The 20,641-nt window shown below is 42.9% G+C and overlaps 1 protein-coding gene across 1 annotated transcript; it reads left to right on the top strand.

The window, feature by feature from the left end:
• The first annotated feature begins 5,307 nt into the window (after positions 1–5,307).
• Positions 5,308–19,577, top strand: LOC118093908 (uncharacterized). Its single transcript, XM_088669888.1, has 12 exons — positions 5,308–5,413; positions 5,945–6,032; positions 6,361–6,525; positions 6,871–6,988; positions 7,909–7,959; positions 9,489–9,566; positions 11,132–11,188; positions 12,859–12,918; positions 13,789–13,853; positions 16,706–16,784; positions 17,814–17,869; positions 19,291–19,577. Exons 1-12 carry the CDS (start codon positions 5,308–5,310, stop codon positions 19,505–19,507), a joined length of 1,140 nt encoding a protein of 379 aa, XP_088526014.1. The 3' UTR covers positions 19,508–19,577.
• Positions 19,578–20,641: the final 1,064 nt, after the last annotated feature.

The raw sequence follows: 20,641 nt of genomic DNA, 5'->3' as shown, positions 1-20,641 counted from the left end.
GAGCTTGTGCAACAAATGCAGCAGAAAGCACTTTTGGCCACTGTAGCAATCTCCTATAGCAGGGATGGCCATCTTCCAAGAGACTGCGATCTACTCACACAATTAAAAACTGGCAGTGATCTACCCCATTTTTCTGAAACAGTCAGCCTCACAGCGAGAGCTCCGTCTTTCATTCTACCGATCTAGAGGGTGGGGCGAGGGGGCGGGGCCGGATGGAGGAGCCAGCAATCGACTGCAATCTACCAAAACCTCCCAGAGATCTACCAGTAGATCGTGATTGGCCTGTTGGACATCCCTGTCCTATAGTGTCTGGATCAAAAGCCACTCAGAACCTGTTCCAAGGATGAATATGCATTGGATCTCAGAAAAAAACAGCCTCTCCACTTCCTACTAGCGTCACCTCTGACTTCCCTCAAGCCATCTTCAGTTTGTTAACCCTCTTTCAAATGCTGATTTAATTATGTAACCCAAATCTCATTCCTGGAATACTAGGAACCTTTGGGTCTTCAGCCTCTTTTGATTATTAGCTGGACCAGTGTTTCTCAACCAGTGTGCCTCCAGATGTTTTGGGACTACAACTCCCATCATTCCTGACCACTGGTCTTGCTAGCTAGGGATGATGGGAGTTGTAGCCCCAAAACATCTGGAGGCACACTGGTTGAGAAACACTGAGCTGGACAGTACGTTTAAGCTATGATGTAGTGATCATTTGCAGACATGGACCCAAGCCAGATTTTGCCTAGTAATCTGTTGATTGATTGGCAGTATGTTCAGGACAGACAAAAGCAAGCCCTTCTTCACTCGATGAATAATTGACATCATGTCCAGCCTCCCTACCAACATTAGCTACAGATATCAAATTATAATCCAATGATTCCTCCCACTTTACAAATTAGCCTTCCTCCTGCTGCATCTGTGATTATTTCCAATATGAAATAAAACAGTCAGACAACACAAGCAAATTGGTTATCTCCATAGGAGGGGGAGAAGGTGTGTTCATGACAAGGCTGCAATGCTGTGCACCTATCCTGCACGTCCCTAGCTGTACAGCTGTATCTCAGTAGCAGCCTGTGCATACGTTTATCTCACTGATTGCCTGGCAGTCCCTGAGCCAACTCAGCTGCCACTGGCAGAGAAACACCTTCTGTTGATAATCTGCGGTGCTCTTGATTTGAAAGCATCGGTTAAACTCCTGCCCAAACTAGTTGGACCTAGTACTTTCTCTCTGCAGACATGGCCCATAATTCATAGGCGTGCTCCAGCAATTTTGTACTGCTCCTTCAGTATGAAACAACCATTAGCCAGGTCTAATAAGCCAGCAAGGAGGAGTTAATAAAGTTTGCTTTCCTCTGTATGTTATACACCCTGAAAGAAGCTTCACATACTGTCAGCTAAAGAACACAGTGTGAATTAACAATGCCTCCCCTACAGCAAGGACTGGGCATCATAGCCAAATGCTTCAAAATGCTTCAAGGTGGTACTGTTGATGCAGGAAAACAGCTCTTAGTTTTTGGTATTTTTGGCTCTTCTGTGCTAGGGCCCAACCTAAGTACCACCCCTTGTGAGCTACAACAGCTTCCAATACTTCTGCACTGAGGACTGCCCTTTGCTATTGCCATGATACAATGTGCTATTTGGAGGAGGAATCAAACATTTGGAGATCTGAAGAAGGAAAAGCAAGTGGAAAGGGCTCTCTTTGGCTGTCTCGTGCAAAATACCAGGATCAGGCAGGTGCTCTAAGCATACTGTAGTGTGAAGGCTAAGCTAGACATGGTGTCAGTGACATTCATACAATTTACATGCCTGCTTTTTGATCTGTAAATAGCAGCCATAGGGCAATCTGAGCAGCTTTAGGACTGTGTATGGGTTGGTCAGGAAGTTTAACCCTTTCTCTCCCTGCAACAGTCCTGACAAAAACTGCCTCTCTGAAGCTGCCATTTGTACTTCAGGGAAAGCTCCCATTTCCCTTGAAGCGCAAACAGTAGCTTCGGAGAGGTGCTTTATTGGCACGGAGAGAAAGGGGCCAATTCCCACTCCTCCCCCACCCATTTCACAGTCTTCAGGCTATTCAGATTCCCCCATGGCTATTATTTAAATAACTAAACCATGCAAGTTAAGTGCAACCATGCAATTAATGTCAGCTTAGTTTGGAATTTATTTATTTATTACGTTTAGCTTTCCTCTGGGGAGTTCTGCTATCCATCCATGACCAGACCTAGATCTGCTTGACTTCAGCAATATTGCTGCATCAAGTGCCTTTGGAACAAAGAATCTTTCAAAATGTAAAAGGAGCTCAGACCAGTGTGCACATCCATCGGCCCATCATAATTTATTCCCATTATAACCCTGAAGCTACAAACCATCTCTGGCCATCATGGAAGCGTAACCATGTTGGAAGGTGCAGGGTCATGTGTTCCACCCCAAACTCCTCTCTCCGGGGTCTGAGGGTCTTGCAAGCAGGTTCACTTTGACAGGCTGACAAGACTCCTCTGCGATCAGAAACCCCATGTGACCTGATCTCCCTGTCCTTTCTCCCTGGTGCTTGCTTCCCAATGCAGAAGGACTATTTTGTATTAAGGAGCATTCAGTGTAGGGCTGGGCCAAAGTCCACCTCCATCTTTGCCAGACCTCTCCACCCACCACTAAGAAGGATGGGAGGAGAATCCTGGAGACTGTCAGATGGGGTGTTAACTAATACCTATAGTTTACAAGCTGGCTGAGGATTGGTTCCCCCCCCCCTGTCTCCTTAGCAGTTCCCCTATCTGAAAATTATCTGAAAATGGGAACTGGAAATGTCTTGGTAGCATCTTTCCCAGGGATATTTCTGGGCCAAATTTATAATCCAAAGCATGTCTCAGTGGCAATGAGGCTACCAGGTGTACTTTATCATTACTTTTATATATACCAGTGTGTGTGTGTGTGTGTGTGTGTGTGTGTGTGTGTACACAGCATTAATATCTCTTCTTATCTTACACAATATTTTGGCTATAAGCCAAGCACTTCCATCAACAACGTCTGATGGTTTTCAGTCTCCATCACTTATCTTGCATTTCATTATTTTCACTATTACTTTTACTAATCCATAACTAATAATCCTTTCCATAAATTTTCCCTGCAATATTTCATGTAATTCTCCTTACAAAACTTATTGCAGTCCTACTAGCGTAATCTGATGATTGCAGTTGATTTTCAAATAGTTCACATATTTTCTCCAATCTTCCAGGAACCTCTGATCCCGCCAGTTTCGAATTCTCCCTGTCATCTTATCCAATTCTGCGTAGTCCATTAATTTCATCTGCCTGTCCTCTTTCGCCGGTAGTTCTTCCATTTCTGTGCCAACAATACTGTTGCGGCCGTTATCGTGTATAAATTCAATTTGTTATCTTGTCTACTAATATCTTTGCCTACAATACCAAGTAAAATGCTTCTGGGTTTTTTTAAATGTATATTTCAACATCTTTTTTATATCATTATATATCATTTCCCAGAAGCTTTTCACTTTCTTGCATTCCCACCACAAATGATCTAAGTTCCTTCTTTTTCCTTACATTTCCAACATTTGTTACTTGTTTTATACATTTTAGCTAATTTCACTCACTGATTATTTGAGACAGCACAGACAATGGATTTTTTTAAGGAAAGAGGAGAAAAAGAACCCAACCCTTGGATATGTTGTAAACTGTGAAGTCAGAGGTAGGCAGCCCTTTTTCTGGTGAGTTCCATATTCCCTCAGGTTAATTTCTCAGAGGTGACATATGAATGATGCATTGGGACCACAGTCAAAAGTGAGCAGTGGATCTCTCTCTCTCTCTCTCTCTCTCTCTCTCTCTCTCTCTCTCTCTCTCTCTCTCTCCTATTCCCATTTTCCCCACCCTTGCCATCCACAAGAAATTAGGCCAAGAGCTACCGTATATGTATGTAGGACACTCTGTTTCCCACACCTGCTGCAAATATTAGGCAATGCCCTTACTCAAATGTTCCACCACACCACTTTAATAGTCACCTCCACTCTCCAAACTCCAAATTTCATCTTGGTCAGACAATCAGCCCAGTCCCAATTCAATTAAATGAGCCTCTATCTTCAAGCTGAAGTGGTACAAGCCTTATCTGAACTGGGCTATACTATGTTCAAAATAACTGTTACATGATTTATTCCTAAAATACACTGCAGATTTTCTCATTCACTTTCTTAGCTATTGCCAATTTCCCTCTCTACCCCACCTCAGTTTCTCCAGAAATTCTAGAGGCCAGGCATCCAGCATGTTTCCAATACAGCAATGAACCTGAGGGGGAAAAGATTTTCTGGAAATTCCGCTGTATTGGAGCAAAGAGAAAAATGAAGCTCTTTTATGCAAAATTAAGAATGTATTTATACAAACTGAAGTGGAACTGTGTTGCCATCTAGTGGTTTAAACAGTCACAATGGGACCCTATGAAATGTATTTTCACTTTGTGAATTAGCTGGGGCCAGGACCTCAGAGAGTTCCTGTACTTTCAAAAAAATTAAACACTACAGAATTTAACCTCATATAATTTTGACCATCAAAACACGACAAAAAAAGGGAAAAGCTGTACTTGGACAGTTTCCCCTTTTATATGGTTCTGAAACTATTCAATATGTGAGTCCGTATTATCAGTTACTTCTCAGAGCAATCCTATGAAATAATCCATTGCCTATAGATTGACCCTGAAGCTGAGAAAAAGTCATTTGCCTAGTGAGACTGCAACATAGCTAGGATGCGAACATAAATTTTAATTCGCCAAACAATTCCTTGTATGTAAGTCTGCATCCAGCACAGAGGGCTTTCTCTTAGGAGACTGCTAAGCCCTTTGTGACATCAGAGGCTGCAGGGACACTACCCAGAGCAAGTCACACAGACACACAGAGCACACAACACAGATAGGCTATGCATGGACTCGGCTAGGCTACAGAGCAAATCAAATTAGACATATCTGAATATATTTCTTGGCAGAGAATGACATGAGTGAAGCAAAGGTAATGTTGATGCTAATGAGCAAGGGTGGGTCTCTGTGTGGCTGCTTATAGTTCTGAAGCTTCATAAGAACTGTAGCTGTGATGGAGCATGGCATTGTGTTAACCCACAGGCGTTGTTGAAAGGGAGCCCTTTGGGGGAAGGGCCACAGCTCAGGGGTGGTCATCTGGTTTGCATGCAGAAGGTTCCATGTTGGTGGGTTGTGAGAAAGGAACCTCTGCTTTCCTTTCTCAAAGTAGGCTAAGCAGGACCCCTCCAAGAATTGGGTGGTGGTGGTGATGGTTGTTGTGAAGTTTCTGCTTCAACTGCTAACATGTGCCACTCTTTGGGTAAAGCGACAGAAAAAGCCACCTGGCTTAGAAATGAGACATGTGTCCTCCTTATAGCTTACATTGAAGCTATGATAGCAGTCCCTGTAGGTAGACCTCTAAGCTACGTAAGCTACTGTTTAGGGCCTCGGATTAAGAGGAGCCTAAATTTCAGATTTGCATAACTGGTTACAAAATACAGTGGTACCTCGTGTTACGTACTTAATCCGTTCTGGAGGTCCGTTCATAACAGAAAACCGCTCGTAACATGAGACGCGCTTTCTCTAATGGGGCCTCCCGCTGCTGCCGACCACTCGCATCCCGGGGCAAAGGTCGCAACAAGGGGCATCTACTTCCGGGTTAGCGGAGCGCTCAACCCACAGCAATCGTAACGGGGCGGTACGTAACATGAGGTGCCACTGTAAAGGAAAGGAGAAAAACAAGACTCTATAACTGATATTATCATTCTGTTAATGACCAAAAATAATGTGGAAGGCATATTGTGGCTCTTTTGGGGGCTCATGGTAACAAACTACTGAGGTCATCTGAAAAAAGATTGAGCTGAAAAATATCAACAGTGAACTCTGGACAAGGAAAACTGTCTGCACTAAACATTATGTGCAATTATTTTGCTTTTGGAAGCTAAACAAAAAATTCTTTTAAACTGTCATTTCTGCCAGCAGATTTCTGAAGCCTTTACAGCTGTCAACATAGGAACCAAAAATGCCAGGTAAGTGTTCTTAAGTTAAGGGAAGTGGGGTCAACCGGGAGGGGAGCATGAAACAGGGTGGCAACTTACACATCACCAAAAAAGAGGATTATTTGTATACATCTGCATGTGTTAAGTTAATGGTCAGCATTCAACATCTGGAGATTCTTCAGACCCACTGACCCATACTGTGCCAATTTCAAGGGTGTGCAAGGTGAGAGAGAAGTCCTGTTGCACAAATGTAAATCCTTCTGCAGGTCTTCCACTTTAACTTGAACACCATTTCTTCTTAGATCCCAAGTTTGCAATAAGTAAGGTACTGTATAATATCTTTTAATATCCCAACTAGGGACAGTTGGATAGCAGCAAAAGGAGCCTCCATCTTCCAGTCCAGGCATACAAATATATGGTTGCGAGATCAAATCAACTGCCTCATTACAGAAGGGAACAACATCAAGGCAAATATTTTGGATTTACAAGGAGCTATGAAGAACATGAAAGCTGAGCTCAAAAGGCACGTGTCAATAATCAATGGGGTGTTGAGTGAATGGCTGATTCCAGCTTGGGAACAATTATTTTTCAGAAGGTTTGAACCTTACCAAGTTTCCCCTGAAAACTTCACAAAAATCAGTTGCATGCTACAAATATTTTTGGGTGGTGTAACACTGTTGCTATTTTAAATGTTATTCTTATTTAAGTAATTTGTATACTTCTTTATTCATCAGTGGTTTACTGTGATAGTTAGCTGCTTTGATGGTCTTGTTTGGGGCAGAATGGGGGGTACAAGTCTTTGAATTGTTGTTGTTGTTTTTGTTGTTATCATCAACACTATCATCATCATTACCTCAACAATATACAGGATAAAGCAAGCTGAAGAGAAAATAACCTATTTAGAAACAGAGATTGAAGCCACAAAGAAAAATCAAGAAGAAGAGACTGTAACAGCATCTTTAGAGGAGCAGTATCTTAAAAAGCTGGTAGGCAAAAGAAATCTTCCTGATCAGAGTTTAAAGCGCGTACACACACACACACACACACACACACACACTGCATGGCATCATTAAAACAACAAAACCCAAAGATTTGTTAGCTAGGTGAACACTGTCTGGTGATATTTATTCCATAATCATTTTTAAAAAAGAAAAACCGTATTAGTTTTGGACATTTACTAGTATGGTATTTTCTGTGGAGTCAATGGCCTCCATCAACAGCCTTCACCAAGCTGATGCCTTTCAGATGTTTTAGACTACAACTCATACTTCCCTGTGGCTTCTGGGTGTTGTAGTCCAAAACATCTGTAAGGCACCACCTTGGTCAAGACTATCCTACCATGTTGGTGGCAAACCAAAAACTTGTATATTTCTATAGAATGAATACTTCAGTTAATATAGATTCCATTCTGTAGCCCTTACCAGCTATAGACCTATTTGTATTCATCATGTTTCATCCGCTGTGCAAAGAATAACTTACACAAATCTGAGGGAGAGCCTTGTGAATGGGAGGCTCATTCCCTACAAATAAGGAGACTGCAAAACCAATTGCCTGGAGGCTTTCCATATTGCCATCTGTGAACAGCTATTCATCATGTGGACCCTCTGGTGTTTCGCACACCACTACAAAACAAGAAAGAGGGAGGACTACAGCAGAAGGCACTTGCTGTTGTTATGGCATCTGCCTGGGCTAGCACAGCACAGGAAACTCATTTTGCATCAGCCCAATCAAATTCAGCAGCACTGGAACTTAGAATTGAAGAGTTAGGACTTTGAGTGGTGTGTGACCCTTTCCTGGGGGTTTTCTTTAGTTTGTAATGAATTGTTGTGCTCCTTCAGCCGCAGCCCAAAGGGTCAGGTATATATCAATCTTTGCAACTAACTGTGGCAATTTCTGACCCTCACAGGAGAAGGATAACGAAAATTTACACTTGAGGATCTTCATGCTTTCTGAGAAGGTACACCAATAATCAGCTAGGTTTCCTCTGAATTCCATACGTGCACCATATCCTATCTTTCCCCATGTTTGTGAATGTGCTGCAGGTGTATAATTCACAAGCACCTCATCAACGTGAAGCCACTGAAAGTGAGTCGAGAGCTGGAAAAAAATAAACGCAGGTTGAGTAGTGGGCTGGATTTCTGATGAAGTATTCACACCCGTAGTGGTTAGGTGGGGGTGGTGATGCTCACCTGATCTGTCACTAGCATTGCTGAGCTTCCTGGGAGGGAGAAGGGCATGTATGGCAAGTGCAGAGGTCGGCATGGTGCAAATGCACCAGAAGGAACACTGGATGTGTTTGTGACATGCTGGTCACCATGCTGCCTTTCTGCCCCACGCCAGCCCAGTAAGCGCAGTGAAATTGGGGACAGGTCAGCTAAATGATGATGCTTCTCCCCACTGATCACTACTGATTTGCACAATTGCTATTGTCAGCTCTGCATGGGCCCACCCAACCCACATTCTCAACATGCCAGTTTGGGTGCATGAACCAGTCTTTGCGTTGTGCTGGTCCTGAATAACTGCATCAGATTTCCACTCTGAAATGGAAATGGAAATCGACACTGTTGCATTAGTGTTCGTTCAGTCATGTCAAAAGAATCCCTTTAAAAAAAATGTAATACATCTATTATCTCCCTGATGCTCATCTTTCTTTGTTGTATGCCTGTGTTGGCAGCACCAAAGCCTTTTTAAAGTAGGCATGAAACAGCATGCATACCTGAATATCTCCATTGTATGCTCACTTGTTGTAGAAGTCAATGTTTTGCTTGAAGCTCTAGGCTTTGACAGACCGCAGTCCTTTTCATTGCATAGCTTTGCAGTTACTCTTTAATTTCTACTGGAATAAATATTAGTGTTATTTGATAGACACTGTTCCACTCAGTCATTCTGAAATGGATGTCTAAAGCAAAGCCAAAAATGACAAAGCAGGTCCATGATGGTGATTTCCCATTGCTTTTGTTTTGCTTACAAGCACCCCAGGGACACAGGGCACTCCCTTGCACCAAATCAGATCGTTGGCCAACCTAACTCAGTATTGTCTTCACTGATCTCCAGGGATCCAGGCTGAGGCCTCTCCCAGCCCTACCTGGTGATGCCAGGAATTGAACATGGGCCATTCCGCATGCAAACCAGACTCCTCCATTGAGCAACTGCCCTTACCTGACTTCCTGCAAGTTGATGGATGTGGCCTGAATGAGGGGGTTTTACCTGTTTGTCCCATGACATTGCCCCATTGAAACTCCTTCCTCCCTACCTTGAAGCTCCTATTAACTCAACTGAGAGAAAAGACCACTAATTAGAGGGAGGGAGGGAGGGAGGGAGGGGGGAAGGAGGGAAGGAGGGTCCTTTTTTAGGATCACCAGTGTCATTTCTGATTTGCCCTCTAAACACTGAGGTTGTAACAGAATAGCAAAGAAGGTTCGGGCTGGCCAGTGCATATTGGTGAGACTGAATCTGAATATTTGTGTGTTTTGTGCCTCAAACCAGAGCTCAGCATTGACTGCATCGATGAAGATCAACCAACAGAGTTACCTGCAGCTCTGCTGCCATGTCAACAAGCTAAAAGTGAGTAATATTATAGAACCACAATAGTAAAGTAAGTTGGAGGAAGGTTGGAGGAGGAAGGTTAAAAGAAGTGCCCGCTGGAATTAATACAAAACACATGGGGGACAATACATGGGCAATTGAGAAAAGGAGATAGCAGTATTTGTGAAGGTGACATATATATGGGGGAAACAAGAAGATTTCACACATCCCTGTTTTGGTCACCTCTGCATTTCCTGTTTATGTGGAACTCCAAAGAGATGAAGTTCTTTTGCTGCACTGTGCTAAAGTCTTCTGGCTCTGCACACTAGCACCTGGGTATGACAGATACAGGGGGGGGGGGCAGTTGAAAAAGATGGCAGTCCAAAATATCGTCAGGTCATTTTCATTTTGTCCCATTAGGGATTTGGAAGATTTTAGGATGCAATCCAAACCTCTCCCCTCAACCACAGGGTTGTGAGACCACAGCCACATATGCACCTCTGTGGTTCATGGTGGCCAAGGTGGAAGGTGGTGTGTATGTGTAGAAGATCACTGGGCCACCCTAGAGCTGTCACAAAGATGAGACCCAGATTGGGTCCACTGTCATTGTGTGATGGTAGCGAGACTGGCTTCGAATACAAAAGATCCCGTGCCTGCTCAGCCCCTCGCCTCCCCACTTTGGGGCTTTTGCTGGTTACTATTAATGAGAATTCCACTGACTTCACTGCTATCTAGCAAGTGGAAGTGTTGCACCAGTAGAGTGACTCTTGCGTCACTCTGTCATCATCGGCTGGTGGAAGTCCAGCTTAGCCTGCAGAGCTTGGCATAGAGCAGGCATCGGCAACCTCCAGACCATGGACCAGATACGGCCCATGGAGGCCGTTTATCCGGCCCACGGGCCACCCGTGAACCGAGCCACCTGCTCGGCAAGTCCCCGGTGCACTGCGATAAACTGGCGCAGCGTGGCGCAGCGACTTGCCGAGCGGCGCCGGAAATCGCGTCTACGCAGCCGCAGAAGCGATTTCTGGTGCTGCAGACATTTTCAAAATGTCCACAGCGCCAGAAATCGCTTCTGTGCAGCAGCAGACATGCACAGAAGCCATTTCCGGTGTTTGGGACATGGGCGGCACGGCACCGGAAATCGCTTCTGCGCCTGTGCGGCCCATGTCCAGCCCATGGATGATAGTCCGTGGGAATCCTCCGGCCCACGGGCAGAAAACATTGCTGACGCCTGGCATAGAAACACCTCCACCCAACCCAACCTCAGCAAGACATAAAGAGGGTTTGGATTGCTCTGTTAGTGTGCATCGGCCTTTTAGTTCAACGTGTTTTGTATACTTTAAAGGGACTTCATCTAAAGTTCTCCAAAGATTTATAAATGTGTATACTTTGCTATACATTAGCACTCAGATGGATTTCCAGTGAGAGGCACAATCTGTTGAGAAGGTCTCCAGTACAAGCGGCATTGAAGTGTTCTCTTGGAAGGCGGCCGTTTCCTTTCACTGAGGATTGGCTCTCTTGGCCAGAGTGGAAAACAAAAGTCTTACATGCGTTTGCTTCAGAGATGTTGCCAACTGAAAATTTATATATTTATTTTTAATTAGAGAGAGCTCCAGGAATGCAAACTGACCTGTGGTGAGGAGGATGAAGTTTTTACAAAGGTAAACTTAATTATCATATACATAGGAGACAGCCGAGCCAAGGTTAAGCAGTTCTGGGTTCTGTTGCTTTGGGCTAACCCTCCCGTTGAAATCAATTAGGCTGTAACATGCACAATTTTGCCAGTGGGTTTATTTATTATTTATTTTCCTACATTCCACCTCTCCTCCAAGGAGTCCAAGGTGGCATACATGGGTTTTCCCCTCCCCATATTATCTGCATAACTGTTACAGTTGCTACAAATGGAATCCCTGATCTGAACCCATGTGCAAAGTAGAAAAATGTTTCAAAGCTTTACTGGAAACAGTTTTAAAATGGTTACAAATAAACAATATAAGATACAAAATAATACCGCAAGGACAGCTTTTCCCCATATGAACTGAGCTCAACCCTGTGATTATCATCTGAGGCCCGTTTTTGTGCGCCTCCTCCACAAGAGGTCTGGAGGGTGGCAACATGAAAGTGGGCCTTTTTGCAGTGGCTCCCCACTTGTGGAATGCTCTCCCTAGAGAGGCTCACCTGGGCCTTCATACATATCTTCAGATGCCAGCCAAAAATATTTCTCTTTAACCAGGCCTTTGGCTTTGATTAACATTCTATGTCGTTTTAAATATGTTTATGGGAAGGGAGTTATTTGGTGTTTTCTATTATTATTATTATTATTATTATTATTATTATTATTATGTTTTTTGAGTTGTCATTTTGTATTTTTATGTTGTGAACCACCCTGAGATCTTTGGATGAGGATCGGTAAACAAATTAAATAAGTAAATAATAAAAATAAGTAAAATGTTGCTGTTTAACAGTGAGCAATGCAGTCCCATCTTCTTTTTAGTCATTAATACTGTTTGATATACTTTCCTCTATTTGGTCCCAGAGAGAGATCCTAAGCAACTTGCTTGTTCATCATTCTAGAGCTTAGCCACTGCTGTGGCTGCTGTCTCCATCAATGGACTAAGGCACTGAGTTCTCAGGTTTCATCTTCCTGCTGTGAGAGCTCTCCGCTTGACTTTCCAGTGATGAGTCATCAGTTAGCTAAAGGCTGAACTGAAAACATCCAACCTTTTGTGGCACATTTGCCTACCTTCCACCTCTCCTCCAAGGAGTCCAAGGTGGCATACATGGGTTTTCCCCTCCCCATATTATCTGCATAACTGTTACAGTTGCTACAAATGGAATCCCTGATATGAACCCATGTGCAAAGTAGGAAAATGTTTCAAAGCTCTACTGGAAACAGTTTTGAAATGGTTACAAATAAACAATATAAGATACAAAATAATACCTCAAGGACCGCTTTTCCCCTCCCAATTTGCAAAATTTTCTATCTTTTCTCCATCCTCAAAGAGAAACACCTACTCCATCTTTGGCAAAGGGGGGTAGAAGGCAATGGAAGGTTGACATTAATCAGGCCCTCTTTCTTGCTCAATTCCAACCCCAACCCCCAAAAGGGTTTCAAACCAAAAGATAAGGGGGCCTGATTGATTTTCAAGGTGAGCACCAGGCAGCCTGGCCGTGCCTAGTGATGTCTGATCTATCCCTTGAATATTGATAAAACACCTGGAATTGGTATGATCATACTAGGCAAAAATTATAAGTGTGCTGACTAAAAACCCAAGGCAAGAAGCATTACAAGGATGGGACAAAAGAAAAAAGGCATGTTCTTTTTTTCCAGATGAAACACCAAATCTGGGAACTAGAAGAGTATATACAAGAATACAAAGTGAAAATACAGGTATCTGTGTGAAATGCTTAACCACTGATGACTTGAATAAGGAAAGCAACAGCTGCCTAATTTATGTTGCAGCACTAAAGACACTTACCAGGGAGTAACCACAAGTGAGCATGGTGGGACTTACTTTTGAGTAGAAATGCAGGAAAAATTTGATTCAGTGTGCAATTAAATCTGAATCTATCACAGTCATACTTTCCAAAACAACACACAAACTAAAACACAATCTTTTGAAATTCACTTATCCAAATTTTGCAATGCAGTTCTCCAGCCAAACAATGTTTACAAAAATGCATATATTAAGGGGAAGCGTGAATAAAATACATTAGTGAAAATAGCATACAAAAATGCATCATATTCAGGAAAATTGCTTGCAATAATGTGTACACTAGTACAACAATGTACACAACACTAGTACACAATAATGTGTACACTACATGCAACAATGTGTTTGTTAGGAGAAATTCACACTAAAATGCTGATAATTTTTCATGAGAATTTTCTTTTCTTAAAAAATTACAGTTACTGTAAATTGTGGAGAACTGGATTTTATATTTGAAAAATGAGCAACTGGGGGAACTGAAAAGGACACACCCACCCCTACTTATGAGTAAACATGCATGGGAAAGCACTGCTTTGTTTGGGAATTCTGAATATTTGGGTATTTCCCCATTGGTTGTTGGAATGGAGAGGCCACGAATTGTCAAAGCAAGGAGTGTACATGGATAACATCTGGAGGGCACCACACCAGCTACCCATGGAATTTATACAAAATGGCTCTAGGTCTTGATCTGTGGGGATTATAAGGGATCTCTGTGGGGAGGATGAAGAAACAGAAACTTGAAGTGGACTTGCTGATTATTTTGTTTTCAGGTGCTTCAGGACAGAGAGAAAAGCCTGCAGGATGAGCTGTCAGCTGTTGCGAAAGACAAGGTTCGGTAAGACTCCTCTATGAGTCCAATCCTTTCTGCAACCAGTGTCAGTCCTTGAAGCATGTCAGATGAATCAAAGTCATGGTAATTCTTCTAGTGAAGAGCACAGCTTTCAGCTGTAACATATGTAATACTACTGAGCAAAAGAGACAGCAAGGAATAGCTGAGGTTATTTTATGACTGCAAGCGGTCAAGGAAACAGCAGATTCATATCGTTTTCCTGAGCTATATTTGATGAGGATGTGCCAGAGGTTGACCCAGAAGGTGCAGTCTACTATCCAAAGTATAGATGCTGATGGAAGTAAACCTTTGCAAAATGCAAAACCAATTTACTGGACCAAAGGCCAGTAAACTCATCACTCTGTTTTTATCTAGATCCATACTTCATTCTTCACCAAATATGTTTCAAACACAACCTTTCAAGTTTTAATTACTCTGGTTGGCCTGCTCATTCATGAATTGCTTATGTCATCTATGTAATTTCACACATACACATCACATGGTCTGGACTTAAACGGCATTGGGCTAGGCCAGGCATCCCCAAACTTCGGCCCTCCAGATGTTTTGGGCTACAATTCCCATCTTCCCCGACCACTGGTCCTGTTAGCTAGGGATCATGGGAGTTGTAGGCCAAAACATCTGGAGGGCCACAGTTTGGGGATGCCTCGGCTAGGTTCAGGGCCGTCTTAGGCACCTTTGTCGCCCTGGTGCCGTGGTGCGACGGATCCCTCCGCCGCCCCCCGCCGCCCCGTTTCCAGCGCGACGGGCGGCCGGCCGGGCTCAGCGTGCAGCATGGCCGCTGAGGGCGCTGCTCTGCGGCGAGTGGACGGGCTTAGCGCACAGCGCTTAGTGCTGCGCGGCAGAGCGGGCGGCAGGCGGGCGGGAGCAGCTGCGTGGCGCCCCCCCTGGCGGGCCGGCACCATGGCGCCCTGCTCCACCCAGCCTGGCCATAGACCCGGCACTGGCTAGGTCATGACCTCAATGTATCTCTGGCCAGGCACTGGCCAGGCACTTCTTCTGTAACCATGCTTTTCCTTGGCCATGGACTCTTTATTTAAAGACAACAGAATTACCACAAGCGCTCCTCAAGACTGTCCCTCTATCACACAACCTTTTCCACTCAGTGGTGTACACTGGTACCTCTAGTTACGAACTTAATTCATTCCGGAGGTCCGTTCTTAACCCGAAACTGTTCTTAACTAGAGGCGTGCTTTCGCTAATGGGGCCTCTTGCTGCCGCTGCGCCGCCAGCATACAATTTCCATTCTCACCCTGGGGCAAAGTTCTCAAATCGAGGTAACTCTTCCAGGCTAGCGGAGTTTGTAACCCGAAGCTTTTGTAACCTGAGGCGTTTGTAACTTGAGGTACCACCATACATCTCAGGAAAATGCCAGCAGTTTGCTTTGTGCTGATGAGACAGAATGACATCCTAGAACTAACTAGAAGAGAAAATGCTCCTCCTTTTGTAAAAGGAAACTATATGGCTCCACAGACAGACTGCTTATGGGCCATCTTTGTGGTCATACAAGTGCTCTCAGCGCTATTCCCAATTTCCTCTTTCTTATTCTCCAGACATCCTGGCTACCTTTTAGCCAGCTGGCTCTTCAGAGTTCAGTTCAGTTCACAGCAGTCAGTAATTGATTTTATGTATGATGAAATGGCTGCTTGAAAGCTTGATTCACTGTCAGCCATGATCTGGGAAATAAATTCATAAATTAAGGGGATTCCTTATTTTCAGAAGCATTTATTATGCACTCCCACATTGGTCCTCATATTCAAAGGGAACTGCTTCGTAAAGAACCCACAGAGAATCTACATTGTATCTGAAAGAGCATCAAATTATTAGGAGTTAAACTGAAAGTGTTTTACTTTGCATCCTAAACTATTATGCATGTACTTAGCCACTAGCATTGTGAGAGAAACCTTTTTAATCTTCTTTTTCCTTCAGTGATTTGATGTTGGGCCAGGTATTGAGCTTGAATTCCAGTACCACAAACACTATATATTTGTCTGCCTTGTTAAATAATTGGGAGGAGGGGACCTATCTTTTAGTTCTAATTCATAGTCATTAAAGGGAATTTTATCATCATGTACATATGTACTAAAAAGGTGGGGGAATATATCATTTGCCACATTATAACCATTATAACCAAACCACCCTGTTAATGTGGATGTGTTATGCTTACAATGTGATCTTCGGTACATCCTGGCTCTGCATGCATCATGTGTAGTATGCTATGTCAAAATAACTTCAGGATCAATCCATTTCTGGTCAGTTTCACATGTGTTTATTCATAAACCCATTCCATCAATGTTTCCACATTAATCTCCTAATTCTTTTCAAAATAAAAAGCCATTACTGAATGCAAATACAGAAGTGTACGTAAATTCATATTTTATCACAAAACAATATTCAAGCATGGACAGTATTTTATTTCAATGTAAAATATGTATTCCCAAACATATTTTATCCTAAAATATACATACTGTATTGGTACGTTAATGGAGTGAATAACTGTACAGTAAAATTTGGTGAAATCTGAAACATAATTATGTTCTGATCTCTGCATTAGTCCCTGAGGAGCAAAGAAGATCAGTTCACTTAAAAATGTGGATGAATCGAAAATCTCCTATCATGGTCCTATCATGAAATGTTGATTAGAAGGCTACCAGCTCCCTCAGGGAGAGCCAGAATCTGGCTTATCCATGTGCCTTACAACATTTTCTTCTTCAATGAACCAGAGGACTTTGTGCATTGCCCTGTTTGGGGCTGCAAAGAGAACATTCCTGTAATTCAGAGAGACAGAATAGCTGCTACAAAAATTTGCTAATGATCCAACCTTTTCTCAATTATTTCAGACATCAGAGCAAGTTGCCAGGCAAGTTTTTGAACCTTCACCCAAAGAGCTTGATGTATGAAATGGCCAGGGCTGAACTGGTCAGTAATCTTGTTTTACCCAATAAAGAGAAAGCTATCTGGTCAGTCTTGTGAGCATGAATTTTAGTTCATCGATCAATAAACAGGAAGGTTTTGATTTTATGCTATACATAAAGTTGACACAGTTATTGCAGCTGAACCCCGCAGGGTCAGGCCAGCAGCGTCGGAGGCTTGGTTGCCCCCTTGTGTTTGGATGTGAAGGTAGAGGGAATGCTATTTAACAGCTTCTGAAAGGAAGGAGATGTGTGTTGCATGCTATGTGGCCAACGAATGCATCATAAGCTCACATTCTACATCACTGATGCTTTGTAGTAGTTCTCTTGTTAGAAAGCCAAGAGGAATGCGCTGTCCTACAAGTTCTGGCTTATCAGCCTGATCTTACTCTCTCCTCTCAGTGGTAGCAAAGTGTAGAATCTGGTACAAGAGCCTAGCGCACTACTCCAAGGGAATGTTTTGTCATTTTGCTGTTAGTTTGTGACCCAATTTCAGCCTCTGTGCTGTGTTTCAGTAAACCGCCTCCCAAGTAAAACACTTTTGCTGTTTTACCAGACATAGTGGCCATATGCTACCTTCAGCATTTGAGGCAGCATGCCTCTGAATTCCAGTGGCTGAGAAATAACAATGGTAAGGAATCTCACTGGCCACTTTAGGAAACACAGTGCTGGACTAAAAAGGCCTTTGGGTTCATTCAGAAAGGGCTATTCTTATTATATATTCCTCATCACAAGCGATTAAAATAGCCCTAGGTGCTGTTCTAACTGCTGTAGTGCAAACTTGGGCTTGCCTCACAACAGCTGGCATGGTGGGAGAAGTTTGTGGTTTTAATTTGGCAGCATGGCTATTCTGGTGACAGAAAAAAACATTGCATGGCTAGCCAGTTCCATTTTCCTCACTTCACTTTGGAGATTCACACAGTTTAGAACTTTAAAACTCACAGAAATGAACTGCTTTGAGTTCCTTGTTCATTTACTACTCCAACTGTATGTGTGTTGGAGGGGTAACTTTTTCCAACTTTCTTTTTAACTACAGGAAGAAAAAATGCGAAGAGAAGAGAAATTTGTGAAGAAACAGCTTTGTGGTGGTAGGTTAGTGAAGAAAATGTTTACTATTTGTCACTGTCTTCTCACTTTTTAAAAACACGCATCCATAAATGTATAACAATTTGCAGCAATAGCCTCTGGCTTATATTTCATTTAGTCATACTACTTTAAGTGGGAGTTGGTCCCCATTATTTATGGTGAGACTGTGTGCGACTTCTGCTTGGATTTTCATAACTCTACGATTAACTGACTATGGTACCAAATTCCATAAAATAACCAGAATCTAGAGGTGGGTTTTACGTTTCATCCATGGCAGTATTGCCTGTTCCAAACAATGCTAGGACTAAACAAACCCAGCAAGATTCTGTTACAGGTTTGGAAACCTTCATTAACCACAACACTGTGAAAGTACCACTGGCAAAAGGGAAGAAAAGAAGAAAAAACTCTAGATGCTAAACAGAGAGCATTGAAAAGTACATATGAATGCAGACAATGCAAATAAATAACAGTGAATTCCTTCCACCCGTCAAGATATGTGGAAGAAGTACTGATGTGTGTTTTTTTTCAAATGGTTGTCTTTAATATTGAAACTGCCCATTTTCTGATGTGGATTAATTAATAGGTACTACAAGTGAGCAAAGTACATGAAAGGTATTATTAGGTGTGACCAGCCCTGTCCACCTGGTTTTCCCAGGCATGCTACTTAGCATCTTCTACAAATCAGGCCCATTCAAGGGGAAAAGGAAGACACTGTCAAACTAAAAGGAGATGTGTAGAAGCAGGCATGTAACTGGGCATGGAGGGTACAGGGATGGGTGAAGCAGCAAAGCATATTGTTCATAATCTCTGAAGCGTGAATGCGAATGTACTTAACAATTGTCATCTCCAACTTCCAGGGAAGAAGGCGAGGGTGAGGAATACTGACTTGGTCTAAACCCTTTCAGAGAGCTTTATTGATGCAGGGATTTGAACATGATTCTGCCACATTCAAATCAAACATACTAGCCATGGAACCATACAGATAGGAAGGAATTGAATGGTCCATTGCCTTGTTCATCTTAGGCTATTGTGGCATTAGATGTTTAAATAATGCTGTTTGTGTTGCATTTTCCTCCTCTGTAATTGGAATGCAATGTCAACCTTGATTGACTTGAATGTATCTTCCTTTTCAGCCAAAATGGATTTCTTCCAGTTAAACGCATTACAAAACCAGTGATCATAATGTGCTCAGATAATACGAAAGGGCCCCCCCAGAGGTGCTTTTGGTGTCACTTCCTAAAAACCCTTGGAGTCAATTCTCCTTCTTTAAAAGCCCAAACTTCTCTCTGGTCTGAGTGACAACCTTTCGGCAGCTGCTTATGTGCTCATTTTGCCCCATCAACAGATCGTCACTTGGGACCAAGAGAGGACAGCATCACCCTGCCTTGTCTTTCTAAACTGCAGGCCTCTCTTTTCTTATTTCACAGGACAAAGATCACCTGGGTCTTGATAGGCTTGTGGCACTTTGCTGGTGTCCTGCTGGTGATTGTCTTGACCGTCCTGCTAGTCACCGTCTTCATCCTCACTGCCTGCCTTTCCAATCACACAGTGACAGAGGCATATCAGCGCCCTGTGTGGCAGTTCCTGGACTATTACATCCAACCATATATGCAACTCTACAGCACCGGCATCTTACCAAAGTGATCTCAGGATTGGAAGAAGCTGCCGACTAGAGAGAGCCTGTCATTAGAATGTATCTCAGAGTGTGGATAAAGCTCATAACCTATCAAGGTTTTCTGGTGTGTAATGATTTGGGAGTGTAATATGCCAAGCCAAATACAGTATAACACCCATGTATGGGCAGGCTATCCTGGGCACTATAAACATCCTGGTTTTACTTCCTGTCTGGAGTATAAAAACAGAGGGGCAGATTAAGCACAGCACATAAAAAGGTAAAGGGACCCCTGACCATTAGGTCCAGTCGTGACCGACTCTGGAGTCGCGGCGCTCATCTTGCGTTATTGGCCGAGGGAGCCAGTGTACAACTTCCAGGTCATGTGGCCAGCATGACAAAGCTGTTTCTGGCGAACCAGAGCAGCACACGGAAATGCTGTTTACCTTCCCGCTGTATACCTACCCATTTATCTACTTGCACTTTGATGTGCTTTCAAACTGCTACCAGTAATTGTATAGGTATGCATTAGCAAACTGCATTCGATCTTCACTGGAGATCTTAGCATGCATTGTGCCAATGTGCTGCCCAATATTTCCTCCTGCCCTTCTATTTATCTCTGTGTATAGGACAATAATGTGCTTGATGTCAATTTATCCTTCTGTCTTTTTCTTAGCCAGAGTTAGGGAGATTCAATCTGCTTCTTTTCTTGATTGTGTATAGAGGTTCGCATTACAAATGGGGAATAATGGTCCATCTATGCCGCACCTCTTAATACAATATTTGTAATATATAATACCAACTTAAACTGAACTATTGTTGCATAATCCTTGTCCCATTATTATTTATGCATTAGGAGTAAAACTTCTAGATATCTTATCATAGTATATGTTTGCTCTGTTCTGCTCTGACTGCATTAAGAAGTCCTACATCCTTTAGCTGTTTTTTTGCAACAGGATCTGTCCCATGTTGAAAGCAAACATGGAAATATTCTACAACACATGGTGTTTCTGCCAGCTCTCTTCCAGAAAAAATCCACTACCTGTGGCCAACATCTGAGCTGAAACCAGATTTATTTAGCTTCTGACAGGTCCCGATATTGGAGCATCCTGGATAGTGCAAGGTTGCCAACTTTACTAGTTTGGCCAGTAAACTGTTTTGTCAGA

The sequence above is a fragment of the Zootoca vivipara genome, chromosome 5 (assembly GCF_965207765.1).
Source record: "Zootoca vivipara chromosome 5, rZooViv2.hap1.1, whole genome shotgun sequence".
In the NCBI taxonomy this organism is placed as follows: Eukaryota; Metazoa; Chordata; class Lepidosauria; order Squamata; family Lacertidae; genus Zootoca; species Zootoca vivipara.
The sequence above is the reverse complement of the archived record's forward strand: the minus strand, read 5'-3'. Positions and strand labels throughout refer to the sequence as shown.

Bases quoted from the DNA above. Each gene is read 5' to 3' on its own strand.
- LOC118093908 (XM_088669888.1), top strand. From the start codon at position 5,308: ATGTGCCACTCTTTGGGTAAAGCGACAGAAAAAGCCACCTGGCTTAGA. The intron at 13,854-16,705 runs GTAAGACTCCTC...CAATTATTTCAG, and splicing joins GTTGCGAAAGACAAGGTTCG to ACATCAGAGCAAGTTGCCAG. The intron at 17,870-19,290 runs GTTAGTGAAGAA...CTTATTTCACAG, and splicing joins AAACAGCTTTGTGGTGGTAG to GACAAAGATCACCTGGGTCT.